Source organism: Maniola jurtina, chromosome 9 (genome assembly GCF_905333055.1).
Source record: "Maniola jurtina chromosome 9, ilManJurt1.1, whole genome shotgun sequence".
NCBI classification, from domain to species: domain Eukaryota; kingdom Metazoa; phylum Arthropoda; class Insecta; order Lepidoptera; family Nymphalidae; genus Maniola; species Maniola jurtina.
Window position 1 is genome coordinate 9688547 of NC_060037.1, and position 25585 is coordinate 9714131.

The 25585-nt window shown below is 36.6% G+C and overlaps 2 protein-coding genes and 1 non-coding gene across 3 annotated transcripts; 1 reads left to right on the forward strand and 2 right to left on the reverse strand.

Moving 5' to 3' along the window:
• The first annotated feature begins 2807 nt into the window (after window positions 1–2807).
• Window positions 2808–2880, forward strand: Trnat-ugu. The gene has a single exon. It is a non-coding gene; the product is annotated as a tRNA-Thr (tRNA).
• A 17499-nt stretch (window positions 2881–20379) lies between these two features.
• LOC123868498 (putative inactive cysteine synthase 2) lies at window positions 20380–21575 on the reverse strand. The gene has a single exon (XM_045911037.1). It carries the CDS (start codon window positions 21468–21470, stop codon window positions 20493–20495), a length of 978 nt encoding a protein of 325 aa, XP_045766993.1. The 5' UTR covers window positions 21471–21575; the 3' UTR covers window positions 20380–20492.
• A 1645-nt stretch (window positions 21576–23220) lies between these two features.
• On the reverse strand, window positions 23221–24765 carry LOC123868496 (cysteine synthase-like). The gene has a single exon (XM_045911035.1). The coding sequence runs from the start codon at window positions 24624–24626 to the stop codon at window positions 23649–23651; it is 978 nt and encodes a 325-aa protein (XP_045766991.1). The 5' UTR covers window positions 24627–24765; the 3' UTR covers window positions 23221–23648.
• Between the last annotated feature and the right edge of the window lie 820 nt (window positions 24766–25585).

Genomic DNA, 25585 nt, shown 5'->3' on the forward strand with positions numbered 1-25585 from the left:
AGAGAGTGAAACAGTAGTTTACGTAGACTAGGTACGCTATTATGGAAATCTCATCTGAAGACCAACATCCTACTAAATGCGCAAAGCGCAACATCAAATCGAAACTTCAATAGACTGAAATCCGAAAGGTCGGCGGTTCAAACACCACCCGTTGCACTATTGTCGTACCTACTTCTAGCACAAGCTTTACGCTTAGTTGGAAGGGAAAGGGGAATGTTACGCACATAGCTTTGAAAAATTTGGGGGTCAGGTACCTGCCCTGGATCGTATCCCCGACCTCCTGAATAGGAGACCGACGCGTCGTAACCACCAGGCTATCACTGCTTAGGTATATGATAGGTATATCTACCAAACCTATCTACTTTCTACGCCTACCAAAGCTTTAAAGGTAGGCAATCAAGAAAATAATAATATGTCGTAATAAAATCGTCGTTTTCCTGCAAGTTTAATACCCTCAGGTGACCTGAGTCATGCCTATAAATAAAGTATCCTTTATAAGGTCTACAGATCAATCCTTCCAGTTATCAAGTGTCCACGTTTGGACGTTCGGAGTAACATGTGGCAATCTGCAATATATATGCGGATGAGAAACCAGTCTAAGACCCTGATGTCCACTGCCGGTGCAAATACGCAGTACGCCCTTATCCGATGAGAATAAAAAATAAAGTAAGTCTGTTTGCTATAAGAAGACCGATGATCACCACAGATTTGAATTGATCACTTATTTCCATTCCATGGTAAAAGCGACCAACCCACTTCTTACATAGACTTCTAAATCCTACCTATCTAGATTCTAGGGTTGATAAAGGTCTTAAAAAAACTTTATTCTGTGTTAATTCAAGGTACTTAAAAGCTATCTTCATTCTAAACAGCCCAATATTGTGGCCTGAAGGTCTAACAAACTTACACATTATCACTTACATAATATCACTAGCTTATGCTCGCGAGTTCGTCCGCGTGGACAACACTACCTTCACACCCCTATTTTACCCACTTAGGGTTTGAATTTTTAAAAATCCTTGCTTAGCGGGTGTCTACGTTATAACAGCGTTATCTGCGTGCCTTTCAGCCCGATCCATCTGTGCGGACTGCGGATGCACAGTATTTTGAGCTGTGCGTTGATAGATCAGTCTGTCAGTCAAATTATCACCTTTTCCTTTTATACAATACTATAAATTTATAACAATTAATTTATTAATTAAATTTATTACAATTTTTTAGGGATCTCTAATTTTTTGAAAATCAAATATAGCTTGTGTCACTCAGGAACACGTTCTATGCTCAGGAATAATGTAGCTTTCTACTGGTGAAAGAATTTTTATAAACAGTCCAGTAGTTCCAGAGATTACTTCCTACCAACAAACCTACAAACTTTACCTCATTATAATATTAGTATAGATTACCTCACTATAATATTAGACTAGGATTATATATAATATTAGACACATATACCTCACTATAATATTAGACTAGGATTATATATAATATTAGACACATATACCTCATTATAATATTAGACTAGGATTTTATTCAAACCAATTAGCAAATTAATTGGTGGGATCCCATTTATTGCATGGCGTCAGCTCTAACAAAGTGCAACTTTACTCCATGCATATGCAACACAGCACATCTCGTTAGTCAACATTACGCGTGTTTCGTATATCAAACGCCTCACATCTGTGGGGATTGCGTAAGCACTGTTTTGGTATAAAGATTCTTTCACTTCTATCTTCATGTGTATAGGTAAACTCTAATTTACAATTTAGGTACACTTATGTTACAGTACCTACAGCTACTTTATATCCTATAGCGACCCGCCCCGGCTTCGCACGGGTGGACACTACCACGAAAAATCCTATCTATTTTCCGGGATAAAATATAGCCTATACGGATTCGGAAGAATCCCCCTAAGTAATGGTAAAAGAAATTTTGAAATCGGTCCAGTAGTTTTTGAGCCTATTCAATACAAACATACAAAAATACAAAGGTTTCCTCTTTATAATATTAGTATAGATATGTGTCTGCTAATACGCACTTGCCAGCGTGGTGGACTACGGGCTATTCTCATTCTGAAAAGATAGTGCTCAGTAGTGAGCTGGTGATAAGTTTTGATGATGGTGACATTATATCAAACACAACAAATAATTTTAAACCTTCGGGGATTTGCGATGCTATTTACTTCTACATCTACATCGAAATATTCATACGTGGCATCCATTGTAACAACATATGATAACAGTTCAACAACAACAGTGTAACAAAATCTTTAAATCTTTTTATAACAATATCAATCAATCAATCAAGTCTGTTTGCATCCACAGCTGGACATAGGCCTTCCCGAGGGCGCGCCGCCACGCATGGCCCTTCGCCTTCCTCGTGCACCGACTTCCCGCTATCTCAGTCCAGCGGGTTCGATTCGCTTGCTGGTACGCGGTCTCCACTCTAGAACACGTCTGCCCCAACGGCCATCGGTTCTGCGATAGACATGGCTTGTCCACTGCAACTTCAGCTTGCTAGTACAGCAATACATGTAAATAAAAAAAATCGGTAAGGGCTTCATTCGCACAAGAGCTTTTGTAACGTCCGTTAAAAAAGCGTTCAAATAGAACAAATGCATTCCCAAGTATCTGTTCACACGTCAACGCTTTTTTAACGCGCACTTTGTATTGTCAGCGTAACGCCGGGTTTTAACGCAACGCTTTTTTAACGCTCGTGCGAATGAGGCCTAAATCGAGGAAATTATCAACTTATTAACTTCAATGTAACCACCGAAACAAAAACTTTACTTTTTCACTGAACTATGCAGTGCCTCCATAGCTCAGGGGTTAGAGCACTGGTCTTGTAAACCAGGGGTCGAGAGTTCAAATCTCTCTGGAGGCAACACCTTCGATCTCACTTTTTCCAATTTTTTGAGTTTGATCGTTACTAAATAAAATTGCTGTTATCCAGCACTTACGGTGACTTAGGTACTACTTTGTCTCATAAACCTACGTAGGCATGCGTCCCTACCTTATTCTACGAGTGTAGCGCTGATTTTATGCCGATGTACATTAATTTTTTTATACCTGAATATCTGAAAAAATCTAAAAATTGGACTATTGATTTTGCTCACACTTTACCTAACATAATTTAATAAATAAAGTACGCACCCTGTATTATCAAAAATTATAAGAAAAGATGAAAATAAAAAGGTGAGTTCCTAATCCGAGTAAGCCCCATTTGGTTATGGACAGTGTCCATTTCAACATTAGCTGTGCTCTGAGCAACGCTACGAGCTGTCATCGCGCAGGTTAGCCTTCCCTACGATGCCAAACTCGGCCTTCATCATCAAGATGCGGCGCTTTCCGCCATGTCTCCGGGGACTTTCCACAGGGTGAGAGAACCATAGAGGTTCGTGTGTGACCCCGATAGCTGAACTGGCAGGAACTCGTTCAATGTATTATACAACACGACTATATATACCTTAAAAGTTAAAAAACTTAGATAGCGTGATATGAAATTTTGCCATTCTTTATAATTTTTCTTAATAAATGTTATTTTTATCATTCTAAAAATATATTTTATGGTATTTTATGGTTGTTTGTGGTTTTTAGATAAGGTTTACAGATATTATCTGTATCTAGAATCGAGGCAAATTTTCAAGCAGCCAATTGGATCTAACAGCGCCATCTATGATCAATGTAACATATTAGCATTATAAAGTAAATTGAGAAAATTCTATTTTCCTAGAGGCTAATTGTTCATCGTAGCTAGTGGCCGATTTTTCAATCGTGAAATAACTTTTACTTGAGGAATAAATTTAAGTTTTTAGGTATCATTTTTCTCTTAGGAAACTTGTAATTTAAACGCTAAAATTCATTAATTAAGTTAAAGTTTATCTAGCAATTGAGTAATTGGCCTTAAGTAACCTATATTATGTGCGTCTACTGTCTGTAAAAAAATGTGAACATAGTTTAATAAATATTTTCATTATTCCTTTTTTACGACTCTTGCTTGATGAATAAGAAAGCATAAAAAGCAACCATGACCATAACTCTTCGTCTGGAATCTCAGTCTCGGATGGCCGTAAAACCCAACTTTGCTGTAAAAGGTACAGAGTTTTGAATATATTTGTTTGTTATGTCCGTGATTCGTAATGAGAGTATAACTCATCCAATTTAAAATGATCTCAATTTGAAAGAGATAAGGTTGATAACCAGTTGTCTGCTTCGAGATGCGCAAGCGCAGGTGTGCGGCCGCCTGGTCGTCGCCGCGGCTACTACTCTCGGTTATGGTATCTCATTTATTAATTTGCGCTGACCAATATGGCAATACATTATACTATCGATGGTAGAGATAACAAAGACAATAATTTGTATTTCGCGATTAATGGACTCCGTTTTTTTGTTGCACTAAACAAATATCTTAATAATACAAGAAAATATCAGTACGGTCCTGAGTTTATAAATTAAAATAGGACTGTTTTATAGTTTTAAATGATTCATTGTGAACTGATAGTATATTTTAAGTATACACTTATTTACGTTTTTCTGCAGTACAATTATATGAAAGATACAATTGCTCAAGTTAATGCTATAGGCGTCTTACTCAATTGCTAGTTCACATATAATTATGGGATGCTAATATATTTTATATACATATTTCATAGACCTCTATAAGAAAACTAGAAAAGTGATAACTTTCAAACGGCTGAACCGATTGTTTTCGATTATAGCTAATAACACTCTCAAACAAGCCACCTTTCAAACAAAAAAAACTAAATTAAAATCGGTTCATTCGTTTAGGAGCTACAATGCCACAGACAGATACACAGATACACACGTCAAACTTATAACACCCCTCTTTTTGGGTCGGGGGTTAAAAAGCACATATTCTGGATTTTCAACAAATGTTAGGATTACCTACTTACTTACTTACAATTTTAATCCATACTATCTAAGTAATATTATAAATGCGAAAGTGTATTTGTCTGTCTATCTGCTAATTTTTCATATACATCGATGTTCACAGCCCATACGTTTTTATTCAATTTTGACGGAATTTGGTACAGAGATAGCTTGCATTTCTTAGACGGATATGGGATAGATACTTTTTATCAAAAAAATTCAAAGAGTTCCCACGGAATCGACGTCGCAGGCATGATCTAGTAAATAATAATGTTAAGTTATAAATAATTACTTTTCTTCACATCCCTACAAGATAATAAAGCCTCTTCGTTATGGATAATCGAATAACCTCATTTGGTTTTCCAATTTCCCATTCTTCCATGGACTTTTTGGCCCACTTTCAGAATTTAACGTTAACTTAGTTAAGAATATACTCTAAAACAAACCAGGCTCTATCAAAACAAAGCAGTCAGCAACAGTAACAAAACCAGTAGGTATCTACTCAAGTTGCAAATAATATTATGTTTAGCACAACCACCTGAAGGCTGTTCTAAATAAATCGTTAGAGATTAATTCCTGACGGCATTCTTCGGCCGGTCGTCGCCAAACACGGAACTTCTAATGCAAAATTCCGGCTGTTTTTGCACGAACCAGTTTTTGGAAAAAACCCAATCGGGCACGAGCTTGCTCTGTTTGTTAATTTTGGCATGAATACCTATTAAAGTTCATTTTGCAACACCATACAAAAGTAAAAAAAAAAACATGAACTGTAATAAAAGTGCCTACCATAGTGATAGATAGTAATAATACCTAACAGAAGTGGCGAATGCTAGTGAGGCGTATAAAATCTGGGCCCAAAAATGACACTTTGTAATGACCCCGACAGCTCTGCTAAGAGTTTTACGACGAAGAAAAAGAAGACCAACTATGTATAGGCAATTTTTTTTCCACAATTAAGGCGATCTAGTCAAAATTATGCATAAATAATTTAATTATTATATCTGGTATAAGATCTTTATGTCGAACTATTTACCTACGGCATTATCAATCTATCTGTAATCTGTCGATAAATTACTTAGCAACGCTGTTAGTTGTCTGAAAACCATTCAGATTTTGACAAATAGTAATGCAGCGTTGCTATTTATGCCACTTATCGACAGATAACAAAAAAATTCATGGAATCCCAACGATGCCCCGACGAGTCACACCCAATCATGTCTCATGGCATGTCATGAGTCATGTGTGACTCGTTGGGAATCCACTAAATAAAGATTGTTTTTTTTATTATTTATGATTTCAGCATTTATATCGTAGATAATACCTTAGTTACTATGTAAGTTGTACTTACTTTGTTAGCACAAAATTTGCAAAGCCGTCATTTGTCAATGATTTCTATCGTAGCAAGCCAATGCTAATGGCCAAATCTATTTCAGCGAAAGAATTTTTGAACGTTAATTAAATTCAGTGTTTCGACAATAAAGCAACTAACAAGCATTTTCTTGTAAAAGCGACAATTTAACAGATGATATCTAAATGTTTACTGACTTGACATATTTCTCAATTCGAGTCCGTAATCATGTGCTCTATGGCCAAAGGTATGACAAAACAAATTAACAGGGCTCTCTCCGTCACTCGTTTCCACTCGTTTCATACAATCGTAGTTCCAATTTCATTTGAATATTAAGCAACCAAAATCCATGAAATTTTGCAGACATATTCTAGAAACTAATATCTATGTCTGTGGTGTTTTAGATTTTTCTAAAAATATGTAGTTTTAAAATTACAGGGGCTCAAAGATTTGTATGTAAGTTTTAAAGACCGCGTAACTTTGAAACCGAATATTTTAACAGAAATCTAGAAAACCACAGACATAGATATTAGTTTCTAGAATATGTCTGCAAAATTTTATGGACTTTTGTTGCTTAATATTCAAATGAAATTGGAACTACGATTATATGAAACGAGTGACGGAGAGAGCCCTCTTAAACTGACCAATGTACAATGTGACACTTCCATAAATGAATTCGAATAAATGCAAAGAATATTAAGCACTATCTCTATAATCATAAGATGTGTTTCAGAATGTTTTTAATCAACTCAGGATATTTGAATTGGTATGTGTTAAGGCTGTACTTAATTATAATGTCACATGTGTATGTTGTACATACTCATAGCGACTCATTAAAATATTTCTTTTTAACACTAAATTAGATACATGTCAGAATATTTAAATTACTTGTCCAATCTATTTTATCCAATGATTTTTAAATATTATAGTTATTAAAAGTCGGGACGGGTTACGGACTAATAGCTAGTCGGGACATGGTCGGGACAGTAATAAAATAAAGTCAGATTGTTTTCTTATAACTCTTAAGTTTAGTTAAGTTATATTAGAATAGAATTAGAATAAGCTGAAATCTATACAAAATGAGTATAAAGTGTGTCTGTCTCTACTTTACCTACCTTTTGACGGCACAATCCCTTATATCTAAAGCTATTTTTATGAGCTAGCACAGAATTTGAAGAAGAAAGAAAATGAGAATGGCACAGATAGTCCAGGTACCTAAATAAGGGCACCTAAAGAGTCATTAAAAACTCATATATCCTATATCCACAGGGAGATAGTCACAAGCAAAAGTTAGTCTGCTGTAACTTACTTGTATACGGTTTTAAACTTCAGAAAATGTTTCATTATGTCAATTTTTTTTAGACACAAGCTATAGTCCATGATTGCAATCTCACCTGGTGGTAAGTGATGATATAGTCTAAGAAGGAAACGTCCTAATTTGGAAGGGGTATGGCAGTTTTTACCCCTTTGGTTTCTACGCATAACGCAGCATTGTACAGGAACACTAAATAATTGCCAGTAGGGTGGTAACTAGCCACGGCCGCAGCCTCCAAATAAATCGGGACATTTCTTTCCATTGAAGACGCACGGACAACACTAAATACGAGACTTTTGGTAGTCGGCATATGCTCAGTTTAATTATAAAAACGTCAAATAAAAATGTGATAAGTGAACAAAATATTAAACTTTCTCCTTAAAAGCCATGGTTAATGAGAGAGGTGTTTTTATGACGCCATTAAACTCCCCGTAATGTTATGTTAACGAAATTTGTTACTGATGTAAATTAATTTTGATTGTGCATTAACGGCAATGCGTATGTATTTTGCTTCTTATAATTACAATACGAGGAATGGAAAAACTATTGAATGGCCATGCACTGTAGGTCGCAAATAAGTCATTAGTCGATATAAGTGGTTGGATTCTTGGGATAAGACCTGCCCAAAATTAAGTAGCTGAGAAGTTTTTCGAAGGTAGTGACCATCTTCATTTTGAGGGTGGCACAAGAACGATGCTTGCCAATATCAATTTCAGTTTACTTGGCCTTGAATTTAACATTTCCTCTGTCATATAAAATGGACGGGAAAAAGTCGTAAGTTGTTTTTTGAAAACTCCATCCCTACAATGTTAAGAGGGGTCTCTCCGTCACTCGCTTTATACAAACCTAGTTCCAATTTTATTTGAATATTAAGCAATTAAAGTCCATGAAATTTTGCTGACATATTATTCTAGAAACTAATTTAACTATTTCCAGATTTCTGTTAAAATATTCGGTTTCAAAGTTACGCGGTCTTAAAAATTCACATACAAATCTTTGAGCCTCTGTTATTTTAAAACTACATATTTTTAGAAAAATCTAAAACACCGCAGGCACAGATATTAGTTTCTAGAATATGTCTGCAAAATTTCATTGACTTTGGTTGCTTAATATTTAAATGAAATTGGAACTACGATTGTACGAAGTAAGTGACGGAGAGAGCCCTGTTAACAGATTTAAGAGGATTTACGTTACTCCGGTGTTCAAAGAATAAATACTCGGGGCACAGGAACAAGTTTTCTTACTAGAATTTAAATGACATTATATTTTCAGCATATCTAAACAACAATAAAACACGTGAATTATACTAACGACTAGACATTACACGCGAACGCCATGATAAGAATCACACTCTCAGGTGTAAGGGTAATTAAGCTAATCTTCACCTTTGACACTGGATTTTCGAGAAACACGAGTCGTAATGCAAGCTACACACTAGCGACTTTAAGGTTTCGTTCTCTTATTGTTAGTTAGTACTATTTTGTGTATTTTATGAGATTTATTGATTTGTTTTATGGGCCTTATGTTGCCTGATATAATAAAATAAAATAAGTAGTTAACTAACAAGAGATAAAGTCTTGCAATTCGTAGGACATATAGTAGGACAGGGCAGTCGTGTTTTTAATTATTTTATTACGACTATTTCTATTTATACTAAAGTTAAAGGACTTATAAGTAAAAACTCACATTTGCATTGTCACCAGTGTGCGCCAGAATGTAGGCCCCTACATTCATATATATAATATATATTTATATATATATAATATATACCTAGAAGTAGTAGGTACCTGCACGAATCAAACATAACTTCGGAGACCTTAGAACTGTTTAATGACTATCGTCAACAGAATCCATCTCGCCTAATAGCCGTTTAATTCACAGACTTATCGAGACACCGTCGTTTATGTACATAATTACATACATGACAGTCATTTTCAACAATTACAACGTCGAGTTATTCTTTCAACTTGTGTGAAGATAGATAAGTGAATGACTTTTACATTTATTTTATTGAAGTGAAAACTTCTTCGACATTCTTGTGCCCGGAGTTCCGATTGATTTAAAAACTAAAGTAATGTTGCAGCATTACACTACTTCTTATTAATACCCAATAGTTTTAGTAAGAAGTAGTTGGTGGAGTAAGAAAAATTTAAACTTTTAATCTATTGCACTTGTCACATAGATAGTGCTTTAAAAACTAAAACACCTCGATAAAAGATGGGGGCCTCAAAACATCAGTTCTGTTTGGCATACGCGAACGTTGCTTCCGTCCAAAAAATACTTTAGTTATTTACCTAATCTCAAGTAGCGCCCATAGTTATTTTACTTCAATATTGCTGTGACAGATCCAGAGAAGCTTTTCTAAATATATCTGATGTTTTATAAACGCTTCACCTTCATGCTGTTAAAACACAATTTATTACAAGCTTTTATCTTTTCGTATTTACGATACATAACATGTAAATGCAAGGAAACGTTTATTTTTAGATATATCCGCAGCATTTCCTCTATGCATAACTGAAATAAATAATACTTATGATTATTCTTCTTAGCACTAACACTAGTTTATACTTGAGGTTTCTAACCTTTTGGTTCCAATAATATAATACATACTCTAAGAAACCAAAAAATTTCAGCAATATTCGAGTATGCCTAATATTAATATTAGGCATACTCGAATATTGCTGAAATTTTTAGTAGCTGTAGGTATAATATTTATATTGAACCGTAACCTAATTTACCTAATTCCCCTAAAATAAGTGCCTAGTAAATGTCACTAAAAATAACTCCGTAAGTAATAAGTAACTAAGTAATTATAGGTAGGCTAACATCAATTAATAAGAAATTTTCACACATAATTTGAACATAGAAATTCATGAAAAATATTATATTACTAAGCAATATTATGTCATTACAAATAAATAAATAAATGCATTATCTCCATAGAAATAGATTATCCCCTTATGTAGCTTACGTTACACAAACGTTACAAAGCGGTTGTATATTAATAACTTCTCTATGTTAAATATTACTTACTCATAACAAAAAGAAATCGGTAAGTTATTCACTCGGTATTAATATACAACGTTTATTAGTTAGTCTAAAATTTTGATAGGTACATTTTTACTGTTTCCTATGTATTTGTTGTATTTCTAATAGCGACACGAAGATTTCCTTGCCCAGTGGGTGCATACGAGTACATGGTGCTGCGATGCGAGTGCAGGTGTTTATAATCTCGGCGAGGAATGCAGGGGCAGGTGACAGGACGAGCGTTCTCCGGCGTTAGAGCTCAAATCACGTCTATAAACCGCAGGACTATGACCACCCATAGACTTAGGAAACTATCTTATGCGTATATGTAATAATTAGGCATTTACCTACTTAATATCTTTATAGAAAACTAACGATTCACCCTGGGTATCTTATTAAAATTTTCGTAGGGATCTCTAATTTTTTTGAAAATAAAGTCACTCAGAAAAATGTAGCTTTTTACCGTTGAAAGAGTTTTCAAATTCGGTAATTTGAAAATTTCTGAGATAACTTTCTATAAACAAACTTACAAACTTTGCCTCTTTATAATATTAGATCAGTGTGGTGTGGCTATTGGAGTTTTACACATGGCCGTAGCCAGGTAGACAAAACCCCATAATTAGATTAGTTCATGGCACTGGTGAAAATAAGTTTCCACAACTATAGGTTCTGTATTAATTATTTATGAAATACTTGTAGCAGAACTTCGACAAGCTTTAAGCGGCACCTAAAGCTAGTAATGTTCTGGGTGAAATGATAGGTAAGCCGCAAGACCTTTCCATTCTAAGTATCATTCATCATCTTCATAAGACGAGACACCTAGACATGTATCTACTGCTTAAATGCAGCGGTGTATCTACCCAACGAGCAGCGTACATATTGGCTTCCCAGCAACACTTTCTGAAGTCCTCACCGAACTGGGTGGGTGTTTGGATACTGGAGTGAGTTGGGCTGGCTGGAGTGATCCGACGGAAAGCTGCACCAGTAGTCTCATGTACAATCGACTATTACGTCTAAGCGGGAAAAGAAATCAAGCACAAAGAAGATGAAGAAGGAGAAGCCTCAAGACTCGAGCGTTACTATAATACTGAATGTTTTTTTCTTAGCACCTTTCCTAAGTCTATGGCAGTGTAATAGCGTAATTCTAGACTACTACAGATATATTACGGTATGGTAAGTAGGTAGTAACAGGATTAAAAAGTGTCGCGACAGGTGGCCAGCGGACCGGGCGGTGTTAGAAAATCGTTAGAACGGAGATACACGTACCTACCTACGCTTCCTTCAGCTTGCCTTGCTTGTAATTTATAATGCGGTACAGACTTGTTTTGTAGAGGGCAAAAATGTATTTACCTATACAACATTTAATCACTTTAATTAAAAGTGATATTCTTATCTCTACAAGGATGTTTTTTCAACTATCTTTTATTTTTCATAAGATTAGACGTTGTTTTGTAGTACTTAAGTATTGTTGTTTCTTTGTACAATATTTTAGTAAGTAGGTTCTAAAAATGTATCTAGTTTGCTATCGACGAAGCACAAGGGATCGGCAACTCCTCGTTACTCTACAAGCGGGTATCCGTCGAAGCAGACCCATCACTCACCACTAGGACGCACTACGTACCTAATAGGCTAATAGATTTTACTTTCTGTGGCTAGGTATACAAGGTATGACTTTCATACCATGTTGAATCTAGATATAAGATTGAAATGATTCCTCAAGCCTGCTTTTACCTAGCTGTAGCCATTGAACTATTCAGATAGCCATAGGTATCTACTTATTTAAGCAGATTAAAATTTTATGCTTATAGGAGCGTGAATTAATGATTATTTTATGAAAACTAACAATAGCTTTTATATACATCGCCTGTGATTTCCGTTGCTTAATGTCAATAGATAAATGAGTCTTGTATTCTATGTGGGCGCCTTGCACCTGCCAGTTCTTACGCAGGGCTGCGCACTAAAGGAAAACTGTTTTCTCCTTCCAATCGGCCATGAAAAAAATTATTATATCGACTACGAAACACAAAGCTATGATTAATAAGACTGTAAGCAAATATTTATAGACGATTCGAAGACCCACCGCTTGTATCTAAGTATAGGTATGGCTATCAGTAAATTCTTACAAGATTCCAGTTCGAAAATTAAAAATTGTTTGACGAGAGGAGAAATAAAGAAATCGATGAATATACCTATTTAAGAAAAATATAAGAATTGAATTATTTTATTGTTATATTATTGTTATTGAATTGTTTTTTTAAAAAAACTTCTCATTCTGAGAGGATACCAGTGCTCTACAGTGAGCCGGCGATGGGTTAATCATGATGATAGCGCTAGGTAAGTAGGTACGAGTGAGTACCTTCTTCTGTAATGACTAGTTAGAAATAACAAATTATTACACGTATAAAATTTCGAGTTTTTCGTAGCGCAGCAACCCTAGAGGCACAATAATTACAGAATAGTCTCTCTAACACGATTCTAATAGGAAACGCATAATGGCTGCCCCGCGGCCGCCACCTGCTGCACTTCTCCAATCACTATCTAACACTAACCACTGCATGACCGTACAAAATACTAATAGATATGTCGGCGGTTGATTGTGAAAGATCTAGGCATAACACATTTACTCGTATACCTATCTTACGAATCATCGTTACCACAGAACTGAAATTATACTACTAGTTATCCCTAACAAATTATTATCAACCAGATTTGGAAGGACCTTTGGTATAAAATACGAAATTGCACATTTCTAACTTCACATTAGTATAAGTATAGATATACCAAATCACACTAATATTATAAAGGAGAAAGTTTGTATGTGTGTGTGTGTGTATGTTTGTTACTCCTTCAGGCAAAAACTACTGGACGGATTGGGCTGAAATTTAGAATGGAGATAGATTATACCCTGGATTAGCACATAGGCTAGAGTTCCCACGGAAATTTTAAAAAACCTACATCCACGCGAACGAAGTCGCGGGCATCAGCTAGTCAACCATATAGAAAATCGATACAAATACAGTAACAATATTTAAAAGTGTGTGATTATATTTAGGCACCCAATCAGCAGCATCTTACTAGCCTTCTGCAATCATTGGTTGTATACATTTAAGAAAATTGATGGATGTAAAAATAAAATACCTATTCTAAACCAGACTGGGCATTACAGATTGATTAGGACGTACGAGGGCATTGACATCAATCGGTACAAAATAAAAATCCTGCATATATGGAGTAAAAAATCTAGCCATCCGCAATCAGCTTCAACCAGTCATCAGTCAACTTACGGCTAGTACAGGAAGTCTGTGCCACAGCGCAAAAACTGCATGAATATTAGCAGGCCATCTAAACTAGACCGGACTCATTAGACGTAGAAAATGGAATATGAACATTGAACACCTGCCGCAGGAAAATGACGATTTTCTTAGGCGCACTTTTTTTTTTTTTTTTTCTCGTCTGGCTTTACAAAGATTAGCCAACGTCAAGTTTGTAGTTATTTGTAACAAGTAGTTAAACTATACAAGTATGGACCCCGTCTGTGCCGGCGCTCGCCGACATACGCACTGCACCCACTTAGAGTGCTTTCCAGTCAGTTTTAACAAAAAAAACACTCCAAAAAGGCAGAGCACGCTCGCCAGCTAACACCAACACAGACGAAGTCCTAGGCGCACTTTGACTTTACTCAGAGTTAATGACTGTTAAAACGAGACAGCGTTATACGGCGGGATAAATCTATCTCGTTTTAACTGAAACTTAAATCTAAGCAAAGTCAAAGTGCTCTCTATAGATTTCAACCTTAGACAGCATGGGCAGGGGCACTTTACAACGACTAGTAGATAACGATACGATATTTACATGGAGTCGCACTTACTATGCTTCGGTTTTTACAAGACTGTCCAAAATAGAAGTAGGTATGTTTTAGGGTGTATGATTTTTTTATTCCTCAATAACTTCTAAATTTCTGAACAGATTTGAATGTAATGGGGTGTCGTTAGAATCACTGAATAGGTAAAATACCTATTCAGTAGTTAGAAATTAGAATCCTTACATCATCCCGAGTGACAAACACACTATGGTAAAGCACAAAATCAAGCTTTTAGAGTACCTACCTAAACATCACAATATCCACTGATTGGTTTGTGGTGACTTTTTTAATAGCCAAAAAAAAATATCCTCTAACCTACACCACGGTAATAAATATTACCGTGCCTTATTACGTAGGTAAGTAATGTTTTTTGTATGTAATAATCTTATCTGAAGTATGTTTGCGATCATATTATGTACTAGGTGGGTACCTAAGGATTTTGTTATGCAACAAAATATACATAAGATAATTCTTAGAAAATGTATTCCTAAAATTTTCGGCTCTTTAATTAAAACCTTTCTCAGGCCGCTTAAAAATTTACATAATTATCTCGAAAATCTTATAGGTTGTTAGTGTTAAGTCATGAATTAAAAACAACTTATTTACAAGCAAGTTAATAATATCATTAGCGGAACTGAGTGGTCAAAAATCTTAATTTTCGTGTACGAACATCGATAGATAGGTAACTAGGTAGGTGGTAGGTAAGGTACCATATATTTACGCTAGTTTATCTTTTTAATTCACAGGGTGTTTGAAATTTTACCGGGTTACAAGAATATACGAATTCAGCCAGCTACTTCAGCTGGCTAATTCGTTGAGCTCATGTTGGTCACTCTGGTTCTCCTACGGATTTCCTCGTTACGGATTTTGTACCTCAGAGCGATCCCCAACATAGCCCGTTCCATAACACGCTGAACGACTTTGAACTTGTGGCTTGTCCAACTTTTTCAGAAACACGCTGTATAAAGATAAGACGGGGCCACCTGTGCACACCGCGCGGTTCTCACCACGCCCCCGCGCCGTGTCAATATTGACACTGATTAAATCAATCCACTATCTCCCAAACCTGTTGCAGAGGAAGTGCACCTACGCTTGTTCAAAATTCCTTGTTATTAAATTCTTAAATTGAGTAATGTCAAAATTCTTTGAAACAGGCCGTTATATCATCCACCTGAATGCATACAAGTGACTTCAGTGAGCCGTGGTTCTAATTGACGACGCGAGGAAGATCATAATAAGTTTTATCAAGATTAATAAATAATTGTGTGTGATCTCCGTAATAATTTACATTTCATGAGAAAGGAAACTTTTGCTTGACTTGACGGGGTAAATATCTAATAATATTTGGGTAGTAATATCGGGGGGGTTCCCCTTTAGTGGAATTTTACCTTTCAGATTTAACAGCAACATAAAACAACCCGAGCGCACTTTACAGAATTTTTAGGGGTCTGTCTGTCTGTCCGTCCGTCCGTCCGTCTTATTCGTAAAACTTATTCATCCAAAGATACACTACTTAATCCTCTTGGTCTCTGATGCAAGCTCAGTTGCATTTTCTCAATCAAATAAATAAAAATTATAGCGCTAATCGGTGTTGGCGCCACTATTAAAGTTCCTATATTTGAGGGAAATTTGAATAACTGGTTCCGTCGCTGTTACATTGGAAACCTAAGTAGGTAACTTCATAAATAATATCTATATTTAACTAAACCTAACCTGGTTACATTTATCTCAACGTAACTGCACTTTAGAATTCAGTCCTAGCACAAAAATGAGATGCGGTCGTATAGAAAAAGCACATAGGTATATGTCAAGTTTGGCAAATATAATACAAAGCCTATTTTCCTCGTTCCCATTAGTTCAACTGATTAGTTCAACCGTTGAACTAGTGGGAATTTTTATTCCCACTAGTTCAACTCTTAAGAGCATTTAGACGCAGTTGAACTACTGGGAATAAATAGTTTAACTAAGGTACTAGTAGTGTTGGTGAATTCACGGAAGCTGATTAAATTAAATCAAAATTTAAATTTATTTATTCAGTTTAGAAGAACTTAATTTGGTGGTGAGCCCATAGAAAATTACTGTGCCAGAGAAATTATTTCATTTTGCTCATATACCTAGAGCGTCTTTACCAGGCCACGCCTCTGCCCTATAGGCACCTAATTATGTAGGTATAACAAAGGTACATCGCATTTCGCAATACCCTGGTAATAAATAGGTACAGTGTAAGTAAGTACATAATGGTTACGAAATATTAATTATCAAAAGATATAGATTACATTTATCAAGGATGACTATCAGATATAACGGAATATTCAAAATTTGCAATAATTGACTATATTACATACTAAAGAATATGATACCTAACTACGTCGCATGATATGTGGATATAACACTATTATATTTTACTCACTCCAATACAAAAACGTGTTCTAGCACGCGTTAAGTGAAGATAATGATGGTACAAAATGACTCGATTATACAAACCTTCTGTTAGTTAAATGATTGTATTTTTTGCCGTCCCTTTTAACGGAGCGTTTGTTTTTTAACACATATTTATCACACGGTTAATACAAATTAGAATCAAATAGATAGGTACATATGTAGGTATTAGGTAATCGCATTATGAGGTAACCTAATGCAGAATGCAGATGAACAGATGAATAATGATTACCCAGATGATTTTAAAATCTAAATAAGTATCATATATTAAGAGGGCTCTCTCCGTCACTTGTTTCATACAATCGTAGTTCCAATTTCATTTGAATATTAAGCAACCAAAGTCCATGAAATTTGGCAGACATATTCTAGAAACTAATATCTATGTCTATGGTTTTCCAGATTTCTGTTAAAATATTCGGTTTCAAAGTTACGCGGTCTTAAAAATTTCATACAAATCTTTGAGCCCCTGTAAAAATACATATTTTTAGAAAAATCTAAAACACCACAGACACAGATATTAGCTTCTAGAATATGTCTGCAAAACATGGACTTTGGTTGCTTATATGAAACGAGTGACGGAGAGAGCCCTGTTAATTTAAAATATGTACCTAACACCTAACGACCCATAATTTAGAATTCTAATGACTATAGGATTTGAATAAGCTTAGGTACCTAACTAAACACACACATGCCTGTGAGCGAACCTCGACGTCCACACTGTGAGCGACGGACCACCCTATGTCCATCACCCACAGGTTCCATCCTCAACATCTCCCTCGCCCTTAACCAAACTGTTGGACAGGCGAGAGACTGATAGGGCAGCCTGCCAGCTGCTGCTGGCAGGCTGCCCTATCAGGGACAGCTGATTGGATCGGTGATGAAATTTCATCACCAACCACCCAACACAGCCACACTCTCCGCTCCTGGGGCTGTGTCCCATGGGTGCGTCTAGTGCGCCCTCTGCTAGGAGCACTCAGAGCAACGGGCGGACAATACCCCCTCCCTGACAAGTCAATAAGCCATGGCTAGCAATATCCCATGAAGAGAAATCGTTAACCATGTTACCAGGGTACACCGGCCCAAGCGCTGCTGTTACCCGCAACACTCAGGCACACGAGGAGGTTACCTGGCTGGTACCCCTAGCCACTGGGCCCTAGGATAAGGCACCGCTTAATTTTTTGTAGATAGGCAATAGCCTAAACTGTGGTAATAGGTAGTGTATACTCATATATTAATTCGTTCGCCGTACTTAACCGTTTCGTAAACTTTATTTGCTCAAGTATTAGACGCTATAACCTCTTCGGAGGCGATCGGAGCACGATCTCAAACAAATAGTGATCACTGCAAATAAAGGCTAAGGGAAAATACCATTATGAGTGTTGTATTTACTTGGTATCACAAATAATAGGAAGAATGACGCTATCGCAAATATTTTGAAGTGGGTAGATATTTACGAATAAGATATTATCTACGAGTACGTTTCCCATTACATTATTAAATGAAGTACCTATTTATTGTTATTAAAACTGGCGAAGCAAAGAGTAACAAGATATTCCGTAAGTACCCGGGAAAAATAGCCGCAATATGCCTGCAAAAGACCTGTCCAAATCAGTTCAGCCGTTTGAAGATTAGCACTAGATAACAGAGATTTAAAAAAATATATTAATTAATAATTTGGTTATTCATAACGTTTCAATTACTTAGTAGTTGTATTATATACGAACTTAACGAACTTAATTACAGACTATTATTTCTAAAATCACAAACAAACATTTTAAACATATTTAGAAAGTCGGTAATTGGTTCGGAGTTTGTTTTTCAGTGATCTCAGCTAACTCAATTTTATTTCATTTGTAAAATTAATCATTTAAAGCTACATACAAAGGTACAATGCCCATTTCATACAACAAGTACTTACGAGTCGTTACGATGGAGTAGGTACGTAAATAAGACGTTCTTATCAAACAAATGTCTAATCTAAGACACGTTTACGTCATAATAAAATTATTACCATATCTGCATGCTGTTCTTTATCGAACAATTATTATTAACATTCAGTATACTTATAAGACGTTGTTTATTTTCCTGAATGAATGTTTTGTAGTGTCAAATTGATAGCTGCAGCCTGCAACAGAACATCTTGTTTCTTAGAAACAACCCCACATCCTTCCAAATCACATCGTCCTCGGCAATTAACGGAACAAACGGACCGATTAAATTTTTTGCATCACTTCCCTAGAGCGATTTAAAAACTATATCGGACGAATTGGCATCGTTCGCCAAAAAATCTAAACGGGCATTAAATCGAAACGAACGAAAGAGCTAGCACACACAATGTTACAAAGTAGGTATGTATTTATTTTGCAAAGTTATGTATTCATTTTATTTTTACTTTTACTGATTACATGTGACGTCCTATGATATCGTCCGCGTACCGCGTAAGCGTCTCGTAGATTTAGGTTTTTTTTTATTCCCGTGCGAATTCTTTAATTTTCCGGGACCAAAAGTAACCTATGTCCTTCCCCGGGGCCAATTTCGTACGAAATGGTAAAGGGATAGGCAGTGAAAACTTAGCAGACAGACAGACACATTTTGCATTATTAATATTAGTATGGATATAAAGTCACTCACACAAAATGATGTGACACGTTATTTTAATCTCTAGATTCTAGTCGCTGAATAGATAGTTAGAATAAATACTTGATGATTGATGACTTCAATAATATTTTGGAATTATGTAGTTCATAAAAGTTCGTAGATCGAAAGGTTAAGATGCTATAATCGATATGTTCGATATAAGTAATTTAAACAATAAACTGGCTGTGATAATATACCTACAAGTGAATGATCCGGACAAAACTATGTATTATTTTACTATGAAATCGTAAAAGGTAAGCAAAATAAAACGCTAAACTGCAGCCCAGAAGCAGAAAGTGTGCGGTGCCTCCAAATGCCCACCTAACAACCGGAGATTTTTTAATAATTGGCAACAGCTGCAGCGGCAGGATAGATCAGGTGTTTTTTTGCCAATTCTATATGGACATATCCATAATGGCTTGTTGTGAAATCAATGACGCTAAATTACAGTTTCGAAAGTCGTTAGTCGGCGGTGCTCTTATTAGTTCGCCGACGTTTACAATAAAATGCAATAAAATCGGAAAGACGGTCAATTGGTCATGATTTTAGGTGTGATCTTGCACGTTTAGTTTAACTGACTTGGATGTGGTTTTTCTGTACCAAATTTTTGTACGATATCTTATCTTTTCGTTGGACGCTTTTAGATTTTAAATACATTTATATCGCTGTTAACAACCTTACTCGAATAAAAAAGAACTTTGATTGTGAATATTTCAAAATAAGATAATTTAAATTTGGTTGGAACTTGGAAGCAATGAGTTTGTATAAGATTTTAATAAAGCGATCGATGTTATTAATTCAATCAGCCTGAAATAGCTCTTACCTACCTATAGTTAAATTTGAAACAACTGAAAACTAGCCATGAAGTTTTACTGAGTTTTATTGTTTCTCATTTTTTAAAGTCAAACCCACAGTTCGTTACCTTTTCAATTAATCTCCAGTTTTCGATTCAAGGTAACTGTTAACAACGCCGGATCACTTTAGGTTATCAGGAACAGGTGTGTATTTCAGTCCTGTGTCATTGAGGAGCGTGACCACCCAGGCGTCTTCAGGGAGCTGGCCCGATTGCAACAGCTTCACAGCTGCAGCCACGTTGGCACCGCTGGTGTAGCCCACAAATAAACCTTCCTTCTCCCCGATAAGTTTCTTATACTCTACCGCTTCCTCGTCAGTAACACTAAGAGTTCCATCCATGTGGTCATAGCTAAATAATTCCGGCACCAATCCATACCCAGAACCTTGCAACAAATGTAAAGGCTTAGTAATCGGATCACCTTTGATTGGCTCTGAACCAGCCGGTTCCACGACGTAACACAATACTTCTGGATGCACTTCCTTCAAAAATTTTGAAGTTCCAGCAAACGTCCCTGCGGTACCCACTGTATCTAAAAAAGCATCGACTCGATGCCCAGTCTGTCTCCAAATTTCAGGCCCGGTACTATAGTAATGTGAACCCGAATTCATTTTGTTGCAGAACTGATTCACAAAGTAAGCTCCTGTCTTCTCTTTTATTCTTAAAGCTTCTTCTTCTGCTGCTTGTGCGTCCGCTAAGCTCACATTACCGTAGCTGCCTTCCACCTGAGGTACCCTGATGCATGTTGCGCCGAGCGCTTCCATGTGTATCGCTCTTTGCACACTGTTACCTTTCGGCATTGCTAGAGTTAAGGGATGCCCTAGAACTGCGCACACCACTGCTAAACCACATCCCTGATTCCCTGACGTAACTTCTACGACTGAGTGTCCTGGTTTCAGTTCCCCGCTCTCACGCGCGGTATTTATCATGTATAGCGATGACCGATCCTTGACTGACGCTCCAGGGTTCATGAACTCGCATTTGGCTAGAATACGTCCAGGTCCAGGCCATAATCTGTCAAAAGCAACGAGAGGTGTATTTCCAATGAGGTCTAATGCAGATGAGCAGATTTCAGTCTTTGTTTCTCTGGTCTGTGCCATATTGTAACGAAATTTCCGTAATCACTTATATCATACTAAAGCGTAACAGAGTGCGTTAGAACCTTTTATGCACTCGACATATCTGGCTTTATTGTTTCAAGTTCTGCTGATTGTGATTGGAGTACATAAGCATGCACAGAAGTCGAGTAAATTGTACTAGGAGGTCTAATACGTTAAGCAAACAAGGATATCAGTATTGCAAGAAGATAAATTAATTAAGATAAGATTATTTTAATTATAATCACGATATCGGATGATTACAATTTTGCGATCAAGTAGGAAGGTACGTAGTCTTTGTTATCAACGTTAACAGATAGATAGGTATTCCGTACATTTTTGATAATAACCCATGAGTAGGTGTATGATCTATGTAGTAACAAAACACAGAAATATTGGAGTTTTATGATCTTTTAATCCACTTACGAGTATAAATAGATAGAAGCCAAACAAACGGCAAGGCAAGGGGCAGCTATCTTTTATATCTGGTAAGGGGGCAGTTCTAGAAACGGAATATAGGGCAAACAAAGTATCAGCATACAGTTGTACCTACCATTAGATACCTATATTATGTATACGAAATTTAGTTCAATAATCGCAGAATTAGTGAGTAGGTAATGATTATTTAATTGAAATAATAATAAGTATAATTTATGTACTACTTTGGATCAAGTATAATAAAACTGTGGCTCAAGGCACATTGCAGAAGAGTTGAAATTAGGTAATTTGATAGGTATAGATAAACCATCATATTCAGCAAATAAATAAATTTCATTTCATTTCTTCATTTCATTTCATCATCATGGTCAACCCATCGCCAGCTCACTACTGAGCACGGTTCTCCTTTCAGTATGAGAAGGCTTTGGCCATAGTCCACCACGACAGCCAAGAGTGTATTGGCAGACTTCACATTTTTTGGGAACCTTATGGAGGACTCTCAGGCATGCAAGTTTCCTCACGATGTTAACAAGCGATAATATACCTTTTAATTGCTAAAAGCATACATAACTCCGAAAAGTAGACGTGCTACCCGGGATCGAACCCCGGACTCCCACTATATCAGGCCGATGACGTCTTGAGTTCTTGACGTCTTGCTATCATCATCGCTACGTACCTAGGTATGCTATAAACATAAAAACAAAATTAAAGAGACTGGAATGTACGGGTCAACTTGTTTAATTGACCAGCGTGGTTGACTTGATTGATCATACAATTTGTTCATCAGCTACTTTACTTCGCTATTTTTAAGGTTCCGTATCTCAAAAGGAAAAACGGAACCCTTATAGGATCATTTTGTTGTCTGTCTGTCGGTCTGTCGTGTCGATCAAGAAAACCTATAGGGTACTGTCCTGTTGACCTAAAATCATGAAATTCGGCAGGTGGTAGGTCTTAATAGCACAAGTAAAGGAAAAGATCCGAAAACAGTGAATTTATGGATACATTACAAAAAAAAATTAAAATGTGTTCATGAACAAATGATAGTATTATCAATTTTCAAAGTAAGGCAACTATACCTACCGAGTGGAGTATCATATGAAAGACCTTTACCTGTACATTCTAAAACATATTTTTATTTATTTTTATGCATAACAGTTTTTGATTTATCGTGCAAAATGTCGGAAAAATACCCGAGTACGGGACCCTCGGTGTGCGAGTCTGACTCGCACTTGGCCGGTTTTTAAAAATCAATTCGTCTTTCCTGCAGCCTTGAAATTACTTTTAATTTGGTTAGAAAAAATCCAAAGAATGCAGATAATTATAATATAACACAATTTATTAGATTACATAATGAATTACTATACCTAGTTAGGTACGCAAGTAAGTAGCTTATTATCTATAGTGGTTTGTGCAACAGAGAAATAATTATCGTTCAATGTTATCGTTCACAGAATAACGTAGAATACTGCCACAATATGAAAAATACCTACTATGAATTTAAAACACAAAAACAATAAATTTAAAAATCTAATATTGATAATCCATTGATTAAAAAGTAAAAACATTACGATATAATATGTATTCACATACATGTTACGTATATAATCTATTATCCTAATCATCTACTTAAATAATGAGTAAGAATATAGGTAGGTATATTGTCATTATCACACATTCTATCAATTATTTATTATATAAAAAAAATAGCAACTAACTAAAAAAATACTTCTAGTTTTGTCGAAATTATGTGAGCTCTTCAGGAACCGGTGTATACTTCAGGCCACTGTCATAGAGAACGGTCACGACCCAGGCGTCTTCAGGCAACTTGCCCGACTTCAGCAGTTTGACGGCGGCTGCCACGTTGGCACCGCTAGTGTAGCCCACGTACAGGCCTTCCTTTTCCCCAACGAGCTTCTTATAGTATGTGGATTCTTCATCAGTAACAGTGACAGTTCCGTCCATGGTATCGAACTCGAACAAATTAGGCACACATCCATATCCAGAACCCTGTAGTAAATGTAGAGGTTTCGTTATCGGCTGGCCCTTGATGGGCTCCGAGCCTTCCGGCTCCACCACATAGCACAACGTTTTGGGACTTTTTTCCTTCAAGAATTTCGAAGTTCCCGCAAACGTACCGGCCGTGCCCACTGTAGTCACAAAAGCGTCAACGCGATGCCCAGTTTGCCGCCAAATCTCGGGCCCAGTGTGGAAATAATGTGACGCCGAATTCATTTCATTGTTAAATTGATTCACGTAAAAAGCACCCGTCTCTGCTACTAGCCGTAAGCCTTCCGCTTCCGCTTCCTTCACGTCCGCCAAGGTCACATTCCCGTACGTACCTTCAACTTGCGGAACCCTGACACAGTTAGCGCCGAGCGCTTCCATATGTATCGCTCTTTGTACGCTGTTGCCTTTGGACATGGTGAGAGTAGCGGGGTGTCCGAGCACGGCGCACACCACTGCAATGCCGCATCCTTGATTCCCAGACGTAACTTCCAAGACCGGCCCGCCTGGTTGCAATTCTCCAGTTTTCCGAGCGTTTTGTATCATATAAAGCGACGACCGATCTTTGATTGATGCTCCAGGGTTCATAAACTCACACTTAGCTAGGATACGTCCGGGTCCCGTCCATAATCTGTCGAGAGCGAGGAGAGGTGTATTTCCGATCAGTTCCAAAGCGGATGATAAGATTTCGTTCTTCACTTCGCCAGTCGGAGCCATGTTGTCGCGAGTTATTATAAAAGCGTCGAATTCAATACTAAAGCGAGCTGACGTACGTATGACTTATAAATCATTACAATTCAAGGCGGTGTGGAACAAAGCACACGGACTCGCGAATCGGGCCGAGTGCAAGATTTAAAATGTTACGTAAATATACCTACTATCATCATTACTAAAAACATGAGATGATACGTAATATATTGCTGATAGTAATATAGGTACATACCTAACTACCTACTTCGCTTTGGTTATTATCACTAACCTATTCATAGAATCAGTAAGCGCCCGTTCTCACTATATCGCAACCGTTTTATCGTTGGACAATTATTACTGTCGTCGCTAGCAGTTTCCAACATCCCGAAAATCTGTAGTCACAGCAAAAAAACGTGGAAGACAGTTAGTCGTGCCGTCCTTGTGAATAATTGTGAACACCTCCTTCAAATAAACAAGCTAGTCGCTTATTCTGTCGTCACGACAAAGTGGGAACAACTGGACGAAATTAAAACTAAATTAAAAAACTAAAATGACAGGCCTAAATATATTGCTATTTCGTAATAAGAGTAAAAAAACCATTAGGCACTGCAGACTAGTGTCCCGGCGACTCAGTCAACGGCGAAATACCTACCTATCTTTACATCAATTATTCATAAGTATTCATGATTATGAAACGAAAAAGAATTGGTTTAATCTTAAAGGGCCATTAGGATTTGATAAGAGATAACGTTGCGTTTACGTCGTAATAAGATTAGAAGGTTTAAAACCTTCTAATCTACCATGGTACCATATGGTATATAGGTACCTACCATGTTATAGTTATTATACATATACCGAATACCGATATTATACGCTAATGGTTACATGTGTGTGTGCGGTACTATTTGGGCTATTTCCTAATTTTTCAACATACCTACTATCGACCACTGAGTTGTTTTTGTTATCTATGATATCGACGGACGAAC

Bases quoted from the DNA above. Each gene is read 5' to 3' on its own strand.
- LOC123868498 (XM_045911037.1), bottom strand. From the start codon at position 21,470: ATGGCACAGACCAGAGAAACAAAGACTGAAATCTGCTCATCTGCATTA.
- LOC123868496 (XM_045911035.1), bottom strand. From the start codon at position 24,626: ATGGCTCCGACTGGCGAAGTGAAGAACGAAATCTTATCATCCGCTTTG.